Here is a 22,921-nt window from a genome sequence, read left to right as displayed (position 1 = left end):
TTCCATTTATAATAGCATCAAAAACAATAAAATATTTAGGGATAAATATAACAAAGGAGATGAAATACCTATACACTGAAAATTGTGAGACCTTGATGAAAGAAATTGAAGACACATAAATGGAGAGCTATCTCATATTCGTAGGTAGGAATAATTAATATTGTTAACATGTCCATATTATCCCAAACCATGTACAGATTCAATGTAATTCCTATCAAGATTCCAATGGCATGTTTTACAGGAATAGAAAAAATCCTAAAATTCACATGAAACCAGAAAATACCCCAAATAACCAAAACAATCGTAAAAAATTAAAGCTGGAGGTATACACCTCTTAATTCCAAACTGTATTAATACAAGGCTATACTAATTAAAACAGTGTGGTACTGGCATTAAAAAAGACATATAGACTAGTGGAAAAGAACTGAGAGCCCAGAAAAAAATGCATGCATATATGGTCAACTTATATTTGAAAAGAGAATGGTGTATATATGGTTTATATATACAATGGAATACTGTTCAGTCACAAAAAGAAGGAAATTCTGACATTTGCAACAATATGGATGGACCTGGGAGTCATTATGTTATGCGAAATAAGTCAGACAGAGGAAAAAAAATTCTGTATGATCTCACATATGTGTGTTATCTAAAAATTTGAAATCATAGGAACAAAGAATAGACTGATGGTTGTTGCCAGCAGTGGAGAGATGGGGGAAATGGTGAATGGATACAAACTTCCAGTTATAAAATAAGTAACTCATAGAGACATAATGTACAATGTGGTGACTATATTTAACAATACTGTGTTGTGTATTTGAAAGTTGCTAAGAGGGTAAATCTTAAAAAATTTCACCACACCACAAAAAGGTAATTAAGTAAAGCAATGGATGTGTTAACTAACCCTATTTGGTAATCATATATGTATGTGTGTGTGTGTGTGTATAAAATCATCACATTACACACCTTAAATTTACACAATGTTACTTGTCAATTATATCTCAAAGTGGGAAGAAAAAAAACTTCAAGGACTTGTGTGACACATGGAAAAAGTATCTTTCTTCCTTGGATGTTAGCTAGGCTGATTATCAGTCCCTGGTTTGGCCCTCTCTCAAGCCACAGTTCCACACCTTCAGTTATCCAAAGAACATCTGAGAGAATCAGAATGTATGTGTGTGTGTGTGTGTGTGTGTGTACATGTAGAGGACTGAGTTCACAGAGTACTCAAAAATGAGCTCAGCAGTACTTACCGGAGGGCCCATTAGACCTGGTCTACCCAAGGGCCCTGAAGCCCCTGGTAAGCCTGTCTCTCCTTTTTCTCCATCCTCTCCGGGAAGACCCCTTCCTCCAGGGTTCCCCTGTAACCCAGTAAAAATTTTTAAGAAAGAGAAAGCAGTAAAATAAGTATACTACACAATAAGCAGATTTTTGTTTGGGATATAAAAGTAATCATGTAATTATGTAATATTTGAAAGATTTCACAAAAAATATCTACTTTTATATGTAATGAGAAAAGTATAATTTACCTTTAATCCATCTTTTCCTTGGAGACCTTCTTCTCCAGGAGCTCCTGGTTCACCCTATTTTGTAGCAAAAACAGTAAGATTAATTATTTTGCTAAACTGCTCACCTTAACTTATTTTTTGCTCCTGGTATCTATAGAAAGTAGCAGGTTTGTGTACATTTATTCCTACTTCTAATTTATTTATAAGGAATATTTGGCAGTATAATAAGCTTGATATAATTTGCTTGGAATAGCTCTGAAGATGATTTAAAGAATCAGTATTATAAATTCAAATATAAGATAGGCCCAGAATTTTAACTTTAGATTATTAAGGGAAATATACATTCATTTGGTAGCTCTGAAAATTTATATAGCTAGACCTGCGTTTCCTGAGTTCAAGGACTATAAATACTATCTCTCCTAAAGTTGTAGTACCTTAAATGGATTAATATGACTTAATTCAGTTAAAACTAGATTTTTAGGGTCTGTATTTTCTCACTTACAAGTGAGAGGCAACAATTAAGGCCCTGGTACATCAAGAAGCTGTCTTCCAGATATGGAACTTAACAGAAAAGTATAGCCATAGTCTTTGAAGATATTAAAGTAATATTGGCTCTCTTGTTACCTAAAATATTTACAAGTGAGTTATTTAGTGCATCTTCACAGTTGCTCCTTTGCTCCCACCATTGACACTTCCATCACCCCAACCTCAGACTGCCCACCCCTGTGCAAATAAAGGGAAAATGAAAAAGAAACTGGATGTAAAACATGTCTCCCTACTTTGCCTTTTAGTATGCAAATGTATCTCGGGATTACCTTGGGCATTGTTTCTTGGGAAAAAGCTTACCACAGCTCAAATTACAGGCTGTCTATATTAGAATAACTTCTGTAAGCTCTCTAATTATACTTATTTATGATTATTTCCTTGAATCTTGTTAACTTTGTGACTTTAGATTTTTGTTGTTTTTCAAACATAAATTAGGTTTTAATCATTTATTTGTCTTGTTAGGTCAGGAAACATCCTGAGAGTTGATGACTGTTATTTGTGAATTTCTTTTTTTTTTTTTTTTTAAAGATTTTATTTATTTATTTGAGAGAGAGAATGAGAGAGAGAGAGAGAGCACATGAGAGGGGGAGGGTCAGAGGGAGAAGCAGACTCCCTGCTGAGCAGGGAGCCCGATGTGGGACTCGATCCCGGGACTCCAGGATCATGACCTGAGCCGAAGGCAGTCACTCAACCAACTGAGCCACCCAGGCGCCCTGTAAATTTCTTTTTAATGAAAACATGAGTAACAATCACAGCTACTCTGCGTTATGTGTAAAGCATTCTAGAGAGTACACTCTACATACTGAGAAAAGGATGTACGAGGTTAGAACTCCAAATGCTACTAAATGACAATGTGAACAGGGTCTGGCATGCAGCTTTTAAAACTAAGAAATAAAGACAAACGTTTTTCTATTATGCACCAGAAAGGTTTAACCGTTATGCATTTTCTGAAGCTTTATTTATGCCAAGTTTTGAGTCTCTGAACCACTCAGGCCAGTGCATTACAAAGGTTCCCAGTAGACATTTACCCGTAACCCTGGTTCTCCAGCAACTCCAACATTGCCTGCAGGTCCAACATTTCCCTGAAGAAACAAAGGGAAAGATTAAAACTTTTTTCTACTAAAACAGTATATCTAATAATTATGGAAAGTGTATTATGAGGATAGGGCTTTCAAAACACTTCCCATTTTTTTTCTTTTCCCCAGATTTATTGTAATATATTGCCCCATTAGCTTTATCATTTGTATTTCTTCTCTCTCTCTCTCTCTCTCACACACACACACACACAGACTCAGTAGATAGATAGATAGATGATAGATAATATTTTTTTCTGACTCATTTGAAAACACTTCCCATTTTTATCTGCTCTTCTGCACTTGCTTTCAAGATGATGGGTATTTGCCAAAACATGTCAAACAGGGGATTCAGTGGTAAAAGTTTAGAGACCCTTTTACTATTTAGGAAGATTACCTTTGCACCTGGTTCACCTTGCAGACCAGAGTCTCCCTCAATACCTGAAGGTCCCTAGAAGAGAATGATTTGACACATCATCTGTATGTATTTCTTTACCAATTGCAAAGGCAATAACAACCTCATAAGAAGATCATAGTAATTTGTAGCCCAAGGGTGAGATGTATGTCCAGGAAAATATTTCTGCTTCCACTTTATAAACTTCATGGCATAAGACCAGATAATTCTGGGATCTTTTAACAGTTCAAATGCCAAAATAACATCATCTGAAGTCAGGACTTTTAAGACCAATTTCTTCTATTCTTCCTGTCATCCTTTAATCCTTGGTCAAAGACAAACCACCTCCCATTTCCTCTTCTAATTTTCTACCCACATATTCTTACTATTCTCAGTGTTTTTTACTTTTCACTCTTCCCATCCGTTTCTGTTGAACACTTCCTTTAAAAATTTCAGTTTTCTTTATTCATTTCATAAAAAAAAATCACACAAAGATGATACGAATTTATTCACATTTTAAAAGATGTGTATGGCAGCTTTTCCACTCGTGGGCGGGTCCAGTTGGGGAGAATTTGGCTCCTTTTACCTTGAAAACATACAATTTCTTGCAACCTCTGGCTATCTCTAGGCCTGGAGCTCCTACAACTACTGTTGTATTGTTTGTTTGTTTGTTTCAGAGATATTGATCTTGTTTTTGAGCACACTAAGTGTACCCCGCCCCCTTCCCTTCCTCAGTCCCCCTTCCTCTTCTCTTCTCTCTCTTTCACTGTGTGCGTGTACTTATTGTATGCATGTATATTTATAACTATAAAAACACACATGTATTCTGTAATTCCCATGTTTTTGGAGTAGAGGGATAGCTTAAAGCATTAACTCACAGCACACTCTTGACAAAAAGCTTCCTGTTTCCCTGCTATCTTTCAGTGATTCCTCAGTAGTTCTGATCCATGGGTGATATTCTTTCTTATAACTATTAGAGCTTAAAGTATCTTTTATGTCATAGTATTTTAGATAAGAGGAAGTTCAGTTTTCCATTTTGACTCAGCTTCTGCAATACATATTCACTTTGCTTTTTTTCTAAAATAAAAGCTATCCATGCACAACAGTACGGATGGAATTATAATGAAAAGCCCCAGTCCCATTCCTCAGAAGCAACTACTTTATTTTTTTTATTTTAAAGATTTTATTTATTTGAGAGAGACACACACACAGTGAGAGAGGGAACACAAGCAAGGGGAAGGGACAGAGGGAGAAGCAGACTCCCCGCTGAGCAGGGAGCCTGATGTGGGGCTCGATCCCAGGACCCTGGGATCATGACCTGAGCTGGAGGCAGACGCTTAACCGACTGAGCCACCCAGAAGCCCCAGAGACAACTACTTTATAAAATAATTTTTGTTTTCCTAGTGGTTACTTCTATAACTCAAAAATTATACCTCTACTTCTCGATGTATCACCTTGCTAAAAGTTTAGTTTCCTTATTCTCCCTCCATTTTACCATCATTTCATAATTTTTTAATAGTTACATTATTTAAATTCTTCTGTGGGTTAGTTTTGTGACTTCTTTACTGTTACAAGAGACAGTACAGTACAGTACTTAAGAGGAAAAATTATGAAATGAGACTGCCTGGGTTTCTGCTCTGCCTCAGAAATGACAGAATTTAATATCCTACTTTAGGATTCATATTCTATGTTGAGAGAGAATTCCAACTCTCTTAGAACTTCTTCCATATTAAAATTGCTTTCAATGTCACAGATCTCCTCTGGTTCCTAATTTATCCCAACCTGTCAGCTCCTCTTGGCTTCTTTTATTCCTTTCTTAAACGAACTCTAATAAAGATCTGAACTCTGTGCTGTTTCTTTTCTTATACCAATCTTGGATTAGCACTTTAAGTCATCTCCATTTCTATTTCCAGTTGAATACTGCTGGGAAAAAATTACACACTTGTGCAAAGTGGCATCATTACATGTTGAGAGGCATAGTGACTAAGACAATGGGTTGTGGAGAGGGACTGCCTGAATTGAAATGTAGGCTGTACCACATGACTCCTAGCTATTGCTCTTGAGCAAGTTACTTAACCATTTTATGCCTTTGTTTCCTCCTCTGTAAAATGAAAATAATAGCTGTATATCTCATAGGGTGTTGTGACAATCCATTAATACAGCAAAGCACATAAATACTGCTAGGCACATAGAAAGTGCTTCATAATTGTGGGTTTTTGTTATCATTATTATCAATATAATGCAAATTCATGGTCTTCTACGAAAAGCTTGACTTTTAGTAAGGTATATCTGCTCTTTCACTTGCCTATAGTCATTTCCCTCTCCCATTATCTTCAACCACTATTCTAAACCGGCAAATTTTCCTCGACTGACCTACTCAACCCCTACTCCTTATCACAACATAATTTTTACCTCTTACTCTGTTAAAAAAAAAACAAAACCCTTCTAGTTGTTCGGTATGACTTTTCTCAGCTTTCTTTAGGCTCACAAGATGTGGCATAGTATAGGGTATCAGCATCAATTTTTGAGTCAGATGTGGATTCAAAGCCAGGCTCTCCTACTTTCTTAACCATTCCCTTGGGCAGATTAACAGACGATGACCCCCATCTCCCTAATACTCCTCTTTGGTCTCATGAAAGGTGTTGCCATCCATCCTGTTGCACAGCCTAGAAATCTGGGAATAATTTTTGACTTCTCTTTCCCCTTTACTTCCCATATTCTACAAATATGAAGGTTCTGCAGAATTTATATAAAAAACATTTCTCAAATCCATCCACTTCTCTCCCTTTCTATCCCTATACTTCAGTTCAGAAGTCCATTATTTCTTGCCTGGTTGAATGCAACGATCCTTTAGTAGGTATTCATGGCCTCACTCCTGTCTTCTCAAATATGTCCTCTGTGCAGCTGATAGAATTAACTTATCATTCAAAAAAATAAATCTGACTTTATCACTGCTCTGCTTATCACATCTTACAATGACTTAATACAGCCCATAAGATCAAAAATTTAAGCTTCTTAACAGAGTACACAAAACTTTTCATGATCTAACGATTTCTCCATAATTTCATCCATTACCACACCTTGCTTCGACTTTCAAAGAATCCATATTGCCTTATGTTTGTATGTTCTTGCTCATACTATTCCTTTTTTCTGGAATTTCCTTATCCTTATTTACTCTTTTCATATGGCTAACTCCTACTCATTCCTTAAAACTCATCTCATCACCACCACACATTCCCCACAAGTCGTCTTCTTCCCTGTATCCAGGTGGAGTTAAATGCTCATTGCCATGTTCCTATACTGACCTGTGAATATCTCCATCACTGGTTCTAATACATTGTAATGTAATAATCTTTTATATGACTATCTTCTGGAATAGATTATAAACTCCTAAAGGAGTCAGGGACCATATATCAGCCATCCTTGTATTACCAGTGGATACAAAGTGCACAGCAAGAAAGCATGGCATAATCATGGAATTAAAAATAGGTTAACAAACCTGGAGCATGAGGGGGAGGAGAAGAGCTTTATTGGTATGTGGCTGAACAGGTCTGCATTAAGTCAGATAACGTAGAACATTACTTATCATGTTAAAAAGTTGGCATTTTATTAAAGGTCATGAGAGCTATAGAAAAATTCCAAGGAGAGGAATGATATGACAAAGAGAAACTGGCAACAATTAGCTAAGGAATGATAGAAGTTGCTGGAGACATGCAATAAGAGCAGAGGACTAGAGCACTGGCAATAGGGATGAAAAGGAAAGGATAAAATTGAGACACTGTGGGGGCTGTGGGGGCTCATTCAGAGGGAAATGATGGCTGACTGGAGAAAATAAAGTAGGAAGAGGAGCCTAGGAAGACTCAGTTTTGGGTTGTTGGACATAAGGAGTATCTTTCAATGAGATGGGAATAAAAGGAGGAAGAACAGTGGGAAAGTGATGGGTTTGGTTTAGATATTTTGAATTTAAGATGTATGTGGGCTATTTAGGTGCATATGTAAAAGACAACAGGGAATCAGTAACCGCAGCTGAAGAGACAGGCATGAGTTAGAGCCATCAAGATGAGAGCTCTAAGAATAATATTGGTAATTAAAGTCATTGTGATAATATGATTGCTAGGTTGAGAAAGAAGGACAGCTTCACATCAAGACTGAGAAAGGCAAATGAGAAGGTAAAGAGTAGAATCAAAAGAGAGCAGTTTCACAAAAGCCAAGAGAGGAATTTATGTCTAATTTATTTACAGCTAAAGTTAACAAACAACAGAAATGAAGTAATTGGATTTTATAATTATAATGAGTATAGTTTATTATTCCAAAATATATCCTAAATAGGGGTCACTTTTTTTTTTTAAAGACTGTTTATTTATTTGAGAGAGAGTGTGTGAGTGGAGGGAAGCAAAGAGAGACAAACCTTAAGCAGACTCCTAGCTGAATACGGAGCCTGATGTGGGGCTTGATCCCAGGACCCTGAGATCGTGACCTGAGCCGAAATGAAGAGTTGGACACCTAACTGACTGTACCACCCAGACAGCCCAGGGGTCACTTCTTAATATTCTTCTATAAAGGAGATATAACATCTTAGAGTGAAGGGTTATCAAGTTAACTCTAAATGAGTGAAGGGTAAGTGTTATTCACTTTTTGTTGTCATTTAAGTGGGCTGTTAAGAGAACTTCATGTGTACAGGCAGTAACCTCCTTGACATAGGCTGTAGCAACTATGCAAATATGGCTACTGCGGCAAGGGAAACAAAAGCAAAAATAAACTTTTGGAACTTCATCAAAATAAAAAGCTTCTGCAGAGCAAAGGGAACAATCAAGAAAACTAAAAGGCAACCTAAGGAATGAGAGAAGATATCTGCAAATGACATTACCTGATAAAGGGTGAGTATCCAAAATATATAAAGAACTTACAAAACTCAACACCCCAAAACTAAATAATCCAGTTAAAAAATGGGCAGAAGACATGAACAGACATTTTTCCAAGACATACAGATGGCCCGCAGACACATGAAAACATATTCAACATCACTTATCAGGGAAATGCAAATCAAAATTACAATGACATATCACCTCACACCAGTCAGAATAGCAAATTAATAACACAAGAAACAACAGATGTTGGTGAGGATACAGAGAAAGAAGAACCTTCATACACTGTTGGTGGGAATGCAAACTGGTACAGTCACTCTGGAAAACAGTATGGAATTTCCTCAAAAAGTTGAAAATAGAACTAACCTTCCAGCAATTGCACTGCTAGGTATTTACCCAAAGAATACAAAAACACTAATTCAAAGGGATACATGCACTCCAATGTTTATAGCAGCATTATCAACGATAGCCAAATTATGAAAAGAGCCCAAATGTCCATCAACTGATGAATGGGTAAAGAAGATGTGGTGTATATATACAGTGGAATACTACTCAGTCATCCAAAAGAATGAAATCTTTTTTTTTTTTTAAAGATTTTATTTATTTATTTGACAGAGAGAGACACAGCGAGAGAAGGAACACAAGCAGGGGGAATGGGAGAGGGAGGAGCAGGCTTCCCGCCGAGCAGGGAGCCTGAAGTGGGGCTTGATCCCAGGACCCTGGGATCATGACCTGAGCCAAAGGCAGATGCTTAACTGACTGAGCCACCCAGGCACCCCGAGAGAATGAAATCTTGCCATTTGCAATGATGTGGATGGAACTAGAGAGTATTATGCTAAGCAAAATAAGTCAGAGAAAGACAAATGTCATATGATTTCACTCATATGTGTGATTTAAGAAACAAAACAAATGTTCACAGGAGAAAAAAAGAGAGAGGAAAACCAAAAACAGTTTTAACTACAGAAAACAAACCGATGGTTACCAGAGGGGAGGTGGGTGAGGAAATGAGTTAAATAGGTGGTGGGGATTCAGGAATGCATTTGTTGTGATGAGCAGTGGGTGCTGTACGTAGTGTTGAATCACTAAATTGTACACCCGAGACTAATATTTACTGTATGTCAACTAACTGGAATTTAAGTAAAAACTTAAAAAAAGAGAACTTTATGTGTATAAAATTAGATTCATAAAACAGTCATCCTACTTTTAATGGAAGTTTAGGCTTTATTTTCTGAATATGAAACACGACACTACAGAATTATTCTTTAAATATATACCTAATGTATCAACTTTACCTTGAGAAGTCTTACAGAAAGTACTGGATATTGATGAAATAACAAAAAAGAGCCACAAAAAAAGTTACCTCAGCACCCATTTCTCCAGGAGGCCCAGCATCACCTTGCAATCCTCGTGGTCCCTACATTAAAATAAAATTTAAGATCTGAGAATCAAAGTTTACTCTGTATTTAGATTAACATATGCATCTAAATATGGAATTTTTAATATATAATATGTAATAGAACACATAATACATTTATCAACTTTCTGTATAAACAATTATAACTTTATAGTCGATTCATCTTTATAGTTGATTCACAGTTGCGTGTGGGTGTGTGAGTAGAAGGCTATGTTGGGATTCAAAAGAAAAGGAAAGAAAGGACAGTACCTTTCATGCTTTCGTTCCTTAATTCACTCGTCCATTCAATAAACATTTATTAAGCACCTAATAAGTATGAAATATCATACTAAGGGCTTTCAAAAGTTATCTTATTTGATGGACATGACAATTATATTTCTACTGGCTATTCATGGCAAATACGTGACAAACAAAATAGCATTTTTAAAGAAGCAAATATATGATCTCCAATGAAATAAAAATGTTAGAATTTGCTTGATGTCATACTTTATCATGGTAGTGAATCCAGTTCAACAATTTCTCTGTTTTACATGAACAGATATAACAATGTTTACCCATATGATTTAATCACTAAGGTTCAATAAAATGCATGTTGGGACTTTTACTGGAATCCTGGTCACTGTAATACTGAATAGTATAATTTTAAGTAAACAAATATTGAATATTCAGTTTATTGCATAAACATTAAATTGGCTAAACCAAAATGATCTTCTTAGTGTGTGGAATCCATTTAACTGGCTAGAATTATTTTATTTTATTTTATTTTATTTTTTTTTTATTTGAGCGAGAGAGAATGAGAGACAGAGAGCATGAGAGGGAGGAGGGTCAGAGGGAGAAGCAGACTCCCTGCCGAGCAGGGAGCCCGATGCGGGACTTGATCCTGGGACTCCAGGATCATGACCTGAGCCGAAGGCAGTCGCTTAACCAACTAAGCCACCCAGGCGCCCCGGGCTAGAATTATTTTAGATAGATTAATACTTATTTAGCAATTACAATATAATGCTATTTCTCCAGCCATTCAAAGAAGATACTTGTACTATTTGACCTTTCTGGAAAGATAGTAGAAAGAACGTGTTTTCTTAGATTCAGAAAATAACAAGATAGTTAAAATTATCTGTGAGATTATACTCCATAACAATTTTGTGAATACCTCACCTTTAAAAAATGTAGTAATGGAAAGCAAAATGTGCTATGGTTGGTTATGTTAAACTGTTTTCTGAATTGTTACAGTCAGTAATGTTCATTTTAATTATTTGAAAGTATGAAAAAACAAGATTAAGTATATTATCCATAATTCTACCATTCAGAGGCGACACTGTAAATATTCTTGTATATTTCCTTCTAGTTCTGTTGTGGGAGCATACTTACAAATAACTTTATATCTCCCTGTTTTACACTTACGATTCTATTCTGAACATAGACATTTTACCATGTTATTATAAATACTTCCTAACAAATTGTCCAACAGTTACATAAAATTCCATTTATCTCATATTCTGCAGTACCATAAATTAGTCATATTCTTAATACCAGACATTTATATTGTTTCTTTATCTTCTTTACAGTACAATTTTACTTTACTGGATTTATCATATGCATGTTAGACTCCTTATCAGTGGATGTTAAGGTCTGTAACATCAGGTGATATTGTCAAATAGCTGAGATAAACATTGGAATGACTGCAAGGCTGGTATGCAGGCATCACATATGTCGTCTCTACTCAACAGTATAGCCATTAAAGGCATTAAGAGGTCCCTGGTGCTTTTCAGTTATGGCTTATTAAACATTATGTATAATATTTTAAAATTTGTGAATTCTCCTCAGAATGTGTTTCTACACTATTATAAACACACTGAGAGAAACATGTCTGTGCAGAAGTATGTGTGTATTCTGCATGTCCTCCCTTAGAACAGAGTCTGAAATGTACCATTATTTGGTCATGAAGTCAAGTAAATTTCCTGAAATGTTCAATAATTAACATTCTGCAAGCAATATATAAAAGTAAAATCTATTTCATTGAATCCATGCCAACACAGAATATTATTTTTTAAATTCTTCATTAATTTGATGGACAATCTCTTATCTTAAAATGTATATATATTTGACTATTAGTAAGGTTGAATATTGTTTTTGTTATTTGTTTATCAGCTATCTGTGATATTCTATGTGTTTCTTGATCATGTCCTCTGCCTATGTATTTTGGGAACCATTTAAAAGATTTATATGAGTTTTTTATGTGTTATGGTCATGAACTTATAGGCATCCTATTTTACCATTAACATCTGCCTAGTATGTAGTTTGTCATTTAATTTTTTTTATATATTGTTAAAAATAAACTTTCCCCCCCCAAGTATGATCACTGTAGAATACCTGGAAACTCATAAAGTAAAAATGATCCAAAATAACCACTTGCTGTAGTTCCTTAAATCTTTGAGCATAAAAAAATTGGGATGAGAGAAATTTAAAATTTGTATATAGTTAAATCTGTTAGTCCTTGAAGACTTTTTCCATCACATTTAAGGTTAAAACATCTATTTCCATGTAATTATTCTATATTATTTCTTTTAAAATCTACCAGCCCTAATCTTCCTTTTATGGCAGGTTAAAAATATTAAGCTATTTTGCCTGCTTGTTTTTATAAGTTATCCTTATGATAATTAAATCCCACACCTGATTTACATGGGTAATGGGATTTTTGAATGGGACTGTGTTAACTCTAATAAATACATTAATTTTAAAAATAGTCTTCTAGTTAGAAAATAATCTGACTTTTTACTTAAGTCTGTTTCTAGGACTCTTAATGAATTTTTGAAGTTTTCTTTGTATGTGTCCCATCCAATTCCCATTAAGTTTATCCTTAATTATTATGTTTTGTTTCTAGCTAGAGTGGGATATTTTTCTATTATATTTTATTACTTGTATATTATATGTATATCAGAAAAACGGATTTTTAAAAATATCTATTTTACGTCTTGCCATTATATTACTCAACCTCAGAAATTGAAAAATACAGAATTAACTCTTTGGGTTTTATAAGTTTTGGGGGGTTTATTTAAATTTTCTCTAAATAATAATGCTTTTCTTTCCTTATATGATCATTTCTATGTCATATACCACTACACTAGCTAAAACTTTTTGAATAATGTTAGATAGTATAGTGACAGTTTAAAATGTTATATTGTGGTTCCTATGCTTCTGGTGTTTCCATATTTCCTAGTAGTTTGGGTGCAGATATAAGATAAGCTACTTTACTTTATTACAGAACTATGTTTGATTAGAATATTTTGTTTCAATTAATAAACTTTATTTCTTACAGAAGTTTTAGATTTACAGAAAAATTAAACAAAATGTACAGAGTTCCCATATACCACCACCCTTGCCCAGTTTTCTTTATTATTATTAACATCTTGCATTAGTGTGGTACATTTGTTACAATTGATTAATTGATATTGTACACTTAAAGTTCATAGTTTACATTAGGGTCACTCTGTGTGAACACAGACACAGAGTTGTACAGTTGTATGAGTTTTGAGATATGCATAATATCATGTATCCATTATTATAGTACCATATAAAATAGTTCCACTGCTCCCAAATTCCCCCGTTTTCCACCTATTCATCCCTGGTCTTCTACCCCCAACACCTGGCAACCACTGTTCTTTTTTACTGTCTCTATCGTTTTGCCTTTTCCAGAATGTCATATAGTTGGAATCATACGGTATTTAGACTTTTCAGACTGGCTTCTTTCACTTATCAGGATGCACTTAAAGGTTCCTCTGTCTTTTTGTGGCTTAATAGCTCTTTTCTTTTTATTGATGAATAATATTTCATTGTATGGATGTACCACAGTTTGTTTATTCATTTACCTTTTGAGGACATATCAGTTGCTTCTACTTTGGGCAACTATGAATAAAGCTGCTATAAAGCATTCATGCACAGGTTCTTGTGTAGGCATTAAGTTTTCCACTCATTTTGGTAAATACCAAGGAGCATGATCACTGGATCATAATGGTAAGAATATGTTTAGCTTTGTAAAAAACTGCCAAGTTGTGTTCCAAAGTTGGCTGTACCATTCTCATTCTGTATTACCACCAACAATGAATGAGAACTCCCACTATTCTACATCTTTGCTAACATCTGGTATTGTCAGTGTTTTAGATTTTAGCCATTCATACAGGTGTGTAATGATATGTTATTGTTGTTTTAATTTGCAATTCTCTCTAATGACATATGATGATGATAAGCATATTTTCTTATGCTTCTGTGCCATCTGTATGTCTTTGATGTATTGTCTGTTCAGATCTGTTGCCCACTTTTTAAATGGATTGTTTGTTTCCTTACTGTTAACTTTTAAGAGTTTTTTCTATATTTTGCATACAGGTCCCTTATCAGATATGCATTTCACAAATGTTTTCTCCCAGGCTGTCGCATGTCTTTTATTCTCTTAACATGTCTTTCACAGAGCAGAAGTTTTTAATTTTAATGAAATCCAACGTATCAATTTTTCCATTCATGAATCAGGCTTTTGATGTTGTATGTAAAAAAAGTCATTGCCAAATCCAAGGTCAATGAGATTTTCCTCTTATGCTATCTTAAAGAAGTTTCGGTTATACATTTTAAATTTAGGCCTATAATCCATTTGAGTTAATTTTTTTGAAAAAGTATATGGTCTTTGTCTAGATCCTTGTTTTTTGGTTTTGCTTTTGTTTTTATGTGGACAGCTAGTTGTTCCAGCACTATTAGTTGAAAAGCGTTGCCTTGGCAACTTTGTCAAAGATCAGTTGACTATATTTGTGGACTTCTATTTCTGGGCTTACCATTCTGTTCAAATGATCTATTTGTCTATTCCTACTACACTGTCTTGAATACTGTAGTGTTAGTGTTATATTAAGTCTTTATGTTGGATCGTGTCAGTCCTCTGACTTTGTTCTTCTTCAATATTACGTTGACTCCTCTGGGCCTTTTGCCTTTCCTTACGAAGTTGAGAATTTATCAATATCCACAAAGTAACTTGCTAGTATTTTTGACTGGAATTGCTTTGAATCTATAGTTGTGACATCCTAACAACATTTAGTCTTCCTATCCATGAACATGAACTATCTCTCCATTTATTTAGATCTTCTTTTATTTCTTCAGTCAGTTTTGTAGTTTTCCTCACATATATTCTGTGTACATTTTGTTAGATTTATACCTATTTCCTTTTTATTTTTGATAGTAATATAAATGGTGTTGTGTTTTACATTTCAAATTCCTACACTACACTACATCAAAAACTAATGATGTAATGTATGGTGATTAACATAACATAATAAAAAAAATAAAAAATAAATTTCAAATTCCAATTGCTTATTGTTGGCATATAGGAAAGCAACTGACTTTTGTATATTAATCTTGTATTCTGATATCCTGCAACCTTGTTATTGCTTATTAGGTCCAGGAGTGGTTTTTATTGGTCAATTGTTTGGGGTTTTCCACATAGTTGGGTTCATACCTACTATATACTGTTTTCTATTTGTTACTCATGTTGTTTCTTTCTTTTCTTTCTTTATCTTCCACTCTTTTTTAACCGTAGATTTTAAGTAATTCCATTTTCTCTCTTATTTTATCATATCAATTATACTTCATTTAGAACATTTTTAATGGTTTCTCTGGAGTTTGCAATGTATATTTACAATTAATCCAAGTCTATTTTCAAATAACACTATACCACTACACTTATCCATAAGGTATGAGATTAAATACACTGTTGTGATTATTATTTTGTACAAACTACCTATTCTAGTAATTAAGAATAAGAAAGAAAAATATTTGATTTTACTTTTATATATTCCTTCTAAAGTTCTTTCTTCCTTTCTTCTATCCTAGATTCTCATTTATATCACTTTCCTTCTCTCTGAAGAATTTAACATTTCTTACAAGGCTGGTCTACTAGTGACAAATTCCATTAGTTTTTGCTTGTCTAAGAAAGTCTATTTCTACTTCACTTTTAAATTCCCAGTCTGAAAATTTCAAAATTTCTTCTATATCTGAGACTGTTTTTCCCCTTTTTGCATGCCCTGTAATTTTTTTGTTGAAAGTCAAACACAGTGTATAAGGTAAAAGGACCTGAGGTAAACAGGCCTTCAGTGAAAGGTTTTAAGTTATCTGGTTGGGAATTAGGCTGTGTTTACTGTTTGCTGCACTATGGTGTCAGGAGCTAAATTTCCTCCTAGTGTCACTGTTTTTGTCTTGTCTGTTGTCTTTAGGCTTTCCCAGAGATGCCTTAAATAGGGTTTGGGCCTGCAGTTCTTTTAGCTGTAATCCTCAGCTATTATACAAGAGCCCTATTAATGTGATGGTAAGTTATAAGATGAAGAGAAACACTCTATATAGTTTTATGATTAGGTCTCAGTCTTTCAATGAGCCTGAGTTGGGTATTTTCTTTCTCCCATGTCCAAGGCTAGAAGCATCTAGGGTTGGGGAACTGCTCTTCTCCCAAGTTCAGTAGGCTTTGGCAAAAACCCAAATCAGGTAGGCTCAGATAAAACAATTTCCCTTGAGGGCAAGCTTTGTTAAGGAGAACAGAGCACTCTGAGTGTATTTCAAAATGGTTACTTTTCCCATCCCACTGCTAGAAGAAGAAACAGGTATGTCTCTGAACCTTAGAGTGAGAACCTAGCAGGTCTTTTGGTGGTAAAACTCAGGGACATGTGGCGCCTTGCCACAGATGGGGTCCCCTCTTAGTTTTTTAACACTTATGATAGTCTAAATTGTGTCTTAAGCAATTTGTCAATTTTATATTGACAAATATAATCATAGTTAAAGTTCTCCTACCATCCAGTTATGGCCTTCTGCTCCTGGTAAGCTGTCGTTCTCTATATCCTCCTGTCTGTCTCTCCAGTTTTCAGGCAACAGTTGGTCCTTTGACCTCAATGATCTAAAACGTGTTGTTGATTTTCAGTTTGCTCAGCTTTTTCCTTGTTTTAAGAAGGGGGATGACAGCTTCCAAGCTCCTTACAATTCAGACCAGAAACCATTTTACTATAATTTTTAACAAATCAAAAATAGTTGAATTTTATTTTATTTATTTATTAGTTTTTAAAGATTTTATTTATTTATTTGACAGAGAGAGATACAGCGAGAGAGGGAACACAGCAGGGGGAGTGGGAGAGGGAGAAGCAGGCTTCCCACTGAGCAGGGAGCCCGATGTGGGACTTGATCCCAGGATGCCTAATGACTGAGCCACCCAGGCACCCAAAAACAGTTGAATTTTATTGAGTACTTGTTTTTAGCATTTTCCCACTATATCTGTAATATGTTATATTATGGATTTCTTAATATTAAGTAATTTTTGCCTTTTTTATTTCTTCTTTCACTTTATTTATATTTCATCTCAGTCACTTAATTCTTTATATATATACAGTTGAATTTTACTCGAAATTTTTGGTATTTGGCTGAAATTTATCTTTAGCTTTTTCTGTTGGTGCTATTTTTGTCTGATTTTAGTACTGTCAAAATTCTACTGAGACACTGGTCTTTTATCTTTTGCTTCTAGAACTGATGCCATTTTTTATATCTTCATAAGTAATTCAATGTCATGTTTTATCACATACTTTTTAATTAATCTGAGAATCCTGTTAATTATCTTGTAAGGTGAGTGGAAGTGACTTCTGGTATTCAACTAAGGAAGTGTACCTAGAAAATAATAGTTTTTAAATTGGAGGGCATATTGTAAAGCAAACTTATCAAGAATTGATTTTTTAGAAACAACAGCATTCCTGCATTTTCCTTTTTCGGCAGTTTTCAATGTTTACAGATATCAAAAATATTTATTTGGGTCAGCCAGAAACTTAGGAATCACTTTACATATGGACAATCTACCTCCTGTTGATTTCATATCTCCTTTTGAATCTTTTATATCTATCCACTTCTTTTCTCTGCTAATCAAAAGCATTCTACCATCTCTTATTTGGATTACAACAGAAAGCAGTGCTTATCCACTCTTAGTCCCTTCCAATTTGTTTGAATGATCTTTACAAAACAATAATATGATTATAAAACTAGCCCTATCTCTTCAATGACATCCCTTTGTTCTTATGATAAAAACATAAATCCTTGGGAATAGGGCCTGCAAAGCTACATGTTTTGTCCCCTGCTTCTTTTTCCATCCTCATCTTACACTTACATCCCACCTGACTCTGTGCCATTGCCTTCTTTTAGATCTTCGAATAAATATGTAGAGCTTCCTCTCAGCTCATGACTTCTCTCTAAAATAACCTCTCCCCATCTTTGCCTAAGTAATTACTATTCATCCTTCAGATCCTAGCTCAAATGCTCCTCCTCTGGAAGCCTTTCCTAAGGACAGTTTCTCTGTTATACATTCTTTTAGAATTGAATTCCTACTTCACAGCATTTATCTCAGTTTGTAATTATCCTTTTATCTCTGTGATAATTTAATTAGTATATATGTCTATCATTAGACTGAAACCTCCATACTTACCACTACATTCCAAGTGCAGGTACTTAATAAATAATTGTTGATTGAATGAATGAATGGCCAACTATCCAAATCCCAGTATTTGCATTGTAATGAGGAAACTGGTTTTGGAATTTGTCTGTGAAAAAGAGACAACTCTACTAGATGCTGACTATAGAAAGGTGTAGTCTTCTCTATTTTATTATTCTCAAAATATAAATATGTTTCAACATCTCTTCTGTGTCCTTCATTTTACCAATTTACTTCTTTTCTTTTCTATAGTTTAACCAGGCAGCTCAAATATATGCAACAAAGCCCATCATATCCATTATAAATTGATTTATATTTTTTTTACCAGTCCTACTGACCCAGTGACCTGAATGTTAATTTTTAGGTGCTGTTAAACTATTTAGTTGTTTATGCCTACAGTAACAAATCTTTTCTTACATAAAGTCTAAGATATTGTCTCTGCTGTTGCCATAGCTCTTTTGACATACTTTACTTAAATGTGTTCCTTACTAAGATTAAGTTAGTTTTCATTGCATTTCACTTCATCTAATATCACTGGCTAAACAATTATGTTTTGGGGTATATGACCTTTTGTCAATTCAGTTTAACAAACATACCCTAAGTAGATCTAATATGCTACGCTTTATACCAGGCAGGATTACAAAGATGAGAGAAATGGTCTCTAACTTCAAAGAGCTACAGACTTTTTCAAAGAGACATTTAAGTAAATAATGCTAAAGAGAGTTGCATTATTTTTGGTCAAATAAATATTAATATTGGGATGGCAAGAGATACAAAACAGGGAGAGAAACAAGAGGATTTTAGTTTGATAAAATCAATACCATATCTAAAATTCTTCATTTGGAAAGAATTATATATACAGTCAAATCTTTACTTATTGCTTGGAGAGTTTATACCATAGGTTAAACATGTAAAGGAGGAAATGAATACAATTTGGTAAGAATAGTTCTTTGACTATTACACTTTCCACCTGCTACTAGCTAAATGAATTATGCAAAGGCCACCTGTAAACCTTTGGGTCAACATAGATAAGATCAACCCAGTAGAGTTTGAAAGATTATACATCTTACAAGCATGTTACAGCATATTACATCTGATACCATTAACTAGAAGAATGACTTCACAGGCAATAAAGAATAAGTTGTGAGAAAGTAGGTGTGACAAAAATCTTTCCTTTTCACAATCATTTTCCATAGAAATTTTATAATTGAATCACATTTATAAAATCATGATGTAAGTTTTTGCATTATTGATATACCAGTATTTCTGTCATGTTTGTACATTTAGGCCCATCGGATGTAGAGCTTGACCTCTTTGTATGGTATTTTATTACAGAGTTAGCCTCAAAAATATAATTTTGTGTGTCTGTGGCAGTATAATATAGTCATAAGAAGAGCAAGCCATTCACAAAGAAAATTTCTCCAAGTCCATAGAACAGAGCTATCTTTGTTGAAAATAGAAATATGTGAAATTTTAACAATTCCAGAAAAACAGGACCAAATCTGACTATATGGCACCAGAAAGGTACTAAAACCTATATTCACAGCAAAATATTTTCTATATAATTAGGTGTCCATGATAAATGTGTATGTACCAGCCACAGCATAAGAGGGCAAGAAAAACACAATTAGAAAAGTATATATACATATACATATATAGTATAAAGATAAACTTACTGGTTCTCCTTCAAGTCCTCTGTCTCCTGTATTCCCAGGGGGTCCTTGTAAACCCTGAATAAACAAAGGCAAAATGTGAAGAAAAAGTGATGCTTGAAAATGTTTTACTTTCCTTACCTCAGCTTTCCTTTACAATCCTACCACCTAATTTTTCTGTCTACCTCTATTCTCTCTTTTCTTTTTATGGTAAAATATACATAACATAAAATATATCATTTTAACAGTGTTTAAATGCGCAAGTTTTGTGGCATTAAGTACCTTTGCGTTGTTGCACTACTATCATCACCATCTATTTTCAGAACTTTTCAACTGCTCAGACTGAAATTCTATACCCATTAAATAACACCCTTTCACCCTCCCTGGTTCCTCTGGCAACCATCATCCTGCATTCTGCCTCTTTGACTACTCTAGGTGCCCCATATAAGTAGAGTTATACTATGTTCTTTTGTGTCTGGCTTATTTCACATGGCATAATGTCTTCAAGTTTCACTAATACTGGAGAGAAGGAAGATGTCAGTGGAGTAGGAGGATCCCAGACTCCCCTCAGCCCAAAAATACAACAAGGTAACTATCAAATCATCTTAAATACCCCCAGAAACTGACCTGAATACTGACAGAACAAACTCCACAACTAAAGGGAGAGGAGAAGCCACATTGAAAGTAGGAAATGCAGAGACGAGGTTTAGGGGAGAAGCAAATCCTGACTGCTATGGAGGGGAAGGAACCATGGTGTGGAGAAGGGCGGGAGAGAGGAGCACACAGAGGAATGCACAAGGAGAATGTTTCCCATAGCTATTGGCTTAGAAAATGAGAAGGGCTGAATTTTGTGAGTTCTTGCAACCAGTGGGGCTCAAAGCCTAGTTTTAAAGGCCAGCAGGCTTGGCTGGGATAGAGCCCAAAGGGCATTTGTGCTGCTCTTGGACAGAAGGCAGGCAAACAACTTGGGAGCATACAGCATGGAAACAGCAATCTGAAGAGTGCTTGGGGCACACAATGGGGAGATTATATACTCTTCTTAGAGCTGATCCCTGAGAGGCAGTGTTCAAGGAGACACCTCTAGGGGAACAAAGAAGCTGGCCAGCACCATTTCCCTCCCCTACCCCTCAGCATAAATACAGCGGGAAGCAGTGCAGCACCGACACTGGCTGCCTAACTTGTTTACACTAAGCCCCCCGCCCCCAATCTGCACTCTGATGGGGCTGCCTTTCTCAGTCATGCTTGCCTTGGTCCCAGCACAACGAGGCCCTCCCCAAGACCAGCACACATCCCTATTCATACCACATCTCCCAACCAGAAAGTTTTGCAGAGCCTCAGTTCTGGAGGAGGTGGTGATAGGTCTCATTTCACAAGCAGACCAGAGTACACCTATTTAAAACTGACCACATTCAGAATGGTAAAGAACCAAACACTGCCCACATCAGACAAGAGGAGCCTCTGGAGACAACTGGCCTGAAGGACAAAGCAGCCAGAACACAAGAGCAGAGCACATGCAGCACACACGAGAGAAACTCCCTGAAGTGCCAGGCCCTGGGAATTACATGACTTCTTTTTCATAAGGCCATTACTTTCAGGAACAGGAGATATAACTGGTTTTTCTAACACAGAGAATCCGGCAGAGATTTAGATAAAATGAGAAGACACAGGAATTTATCCCAAATGAAAGAACAAGATAAAGTCATGACCAGAGATCTAAGCAAAACATATATAAGTAACATGCCTGATGGAGAATTTAAAGCAATGATCATAAGGATAGTCACTGGACTTGAGAAAAGAATGGAAGATATCAGTGAGACCCTTATCAAAGAGATAAAAGAGTTAAAAAATATCAATCAGACATGAAAAGTGCAATAAATGAGATTAGAAACATGCTTGATGCGGGCGCCTGGGTGGCTCAGTCGTTAAGCGTCTGCCTTCGGCTCAGGTCATGATCCCAGGGTCCTGGGATCGAGTCCCACATCGGGCTCCCTGCTAGGCAAGAAGCCTGCTTCTCCCTCTCCCATTCCCCCTGCTTGTGTTCCTGCTCTTGCTATTTCTCTCTCTGTCAAATAAATAAATAAAATCTTAAAAAAAAAAAAAAAAAGAAACATGCTTGACGCAATGAGTATCAGTTTGGAAGAAGCAGAGGAACAAATTAATGACCTAGAAGACAAAATAATGGAAAGCAATGAAGCTGAACAAAAGAGAGAAAGAAGAATTATGCAAAACAAGAATAGAGTTATGGAACTCAGTGACTCCATCAAATGTAATAACATTTGTATTATAGGAGTCCTAGAAGAAGAAGAGAGAGAAAAGGGGGCAGAAAATTTATTTGGAGAAATAACAGCTGAAAACTTCACTAATCTGGGAAAGAAAACAGACATCCAGATCTAGAAGGCACAGAGAACCCTCATCAAAATCAACAAAAGTAGGCCCACACCAAGACATATTATAATTAAATTTGCAAAATTTAGTAATAAAGAAAAATCTTAAAAGCAGCAAGACAATAGAAGTCTAATTTAACTTACAAGGGAAAATCCATAAGGCTAGCAGGAGATTTCTCAACAGAAATTTGGCAAGCCAGAAGGGAGTGGCATGCTGTATTCAAAGTGCTGAATGGGAAAAATCCGAAGCCAAGAATACTCTATCCAGCAAGGCTATCATTCAGCATAGAAGGAGAGATAAAGAGTATCCTAGACAAACAAAAATGAAAGGAATTCATGACCACTAAGCCAGACCTGCAAGAAATATTTAAGGGAATATATATAAAGGAAAAACCAAAAGTGACAATAAAAGGCAGGAAACACAAAATTAGTAAAAATTAGTAAAAATTAACATTTCTGTAAAAATCAGTCAAGGAACTAAAAAAAAAAAAAAGAAGGTATAAAATATAATAACATATACCTAAATGTGAGGAGGAGAGGAGAAAAGAATGGGCTCAAACTTAAATTACAATCAACTTAATATAGACTGCTGTATACAGAAGAGGT

At 35.3% G+C, this 22,921-nt stretch overlaps 1 protein-coding gene and 1 long non-coding RNA gene across 2 annotated transcripts in view; one reads left to right on the top strand and one right to left on the bottom strand.

Annotated features, from left to right (window-relative positions):
- COL24A1 (collagen type XXIV alpha 1 chain) overlaps positions 1 to 22,921 on the bottom strand; it is a 391,807-nt gene that overhangs the window by 116,246 nt on the left and 252,640 nt on the right. The window contains exons 33-38 of the mRNA XM_035018127.1: positions 19,956 to 20,009; positions 9,741 to 9,794; positions 3,519 to 3,572; positions 3,077 to 3,130; positions 1,524 to 1,577; positions 1,248 to 1,355 (exon numbers count right to left, since the gene is read on the bottom strand). Of these exons, the coding sequence (XP_034874018.1) occupies positions 1,248 to 1,355; positions 1,524 to 1,577; positions 3,077 to 3,130; positions 3,519 to 3,572; positions 9,741 to 9,794; positions 19,956 to 20,009 (378 nt within the window). The remainder of the gene's footprint in view (positions 1 to 1,247; positions 1,356 to 1,523; positions 1,578 to 3,076; positions 3,131 to 3,518; positions 3,573 to 9,740; positions 9,795 to 19,955; positions 20,010 to 22,921) is intronic.
- LOC118019199 overlaps positions 1 to 22,921 on the top strand; it is an 88,406-nt gene that overhangs the window by 53,593 nt on the left and 11,892 nt on the right. The window lies entirely within an intron of this gene.

Source organism: Mirounga leonina, unplaced genomic scaffold (genome assembly GCF_011800145.1).
Source record: "Mirounga leonina isolate KUSES-001 unplaced genomic scaffold, KU_Mleo_1.0 Mir_173, whole genome shotgun sequence".
Classification (NCBI taxonomy): Eukaryota; Metazoa; Chordata; class Mammalia; order Carnivora; family Phocidae; genus Mirounga; species Mirounga leonina.
Note: the sequence above shows the minus strand (reverse complement) of the source record. Positions and strands in the feature narration are given on the sequence as shown.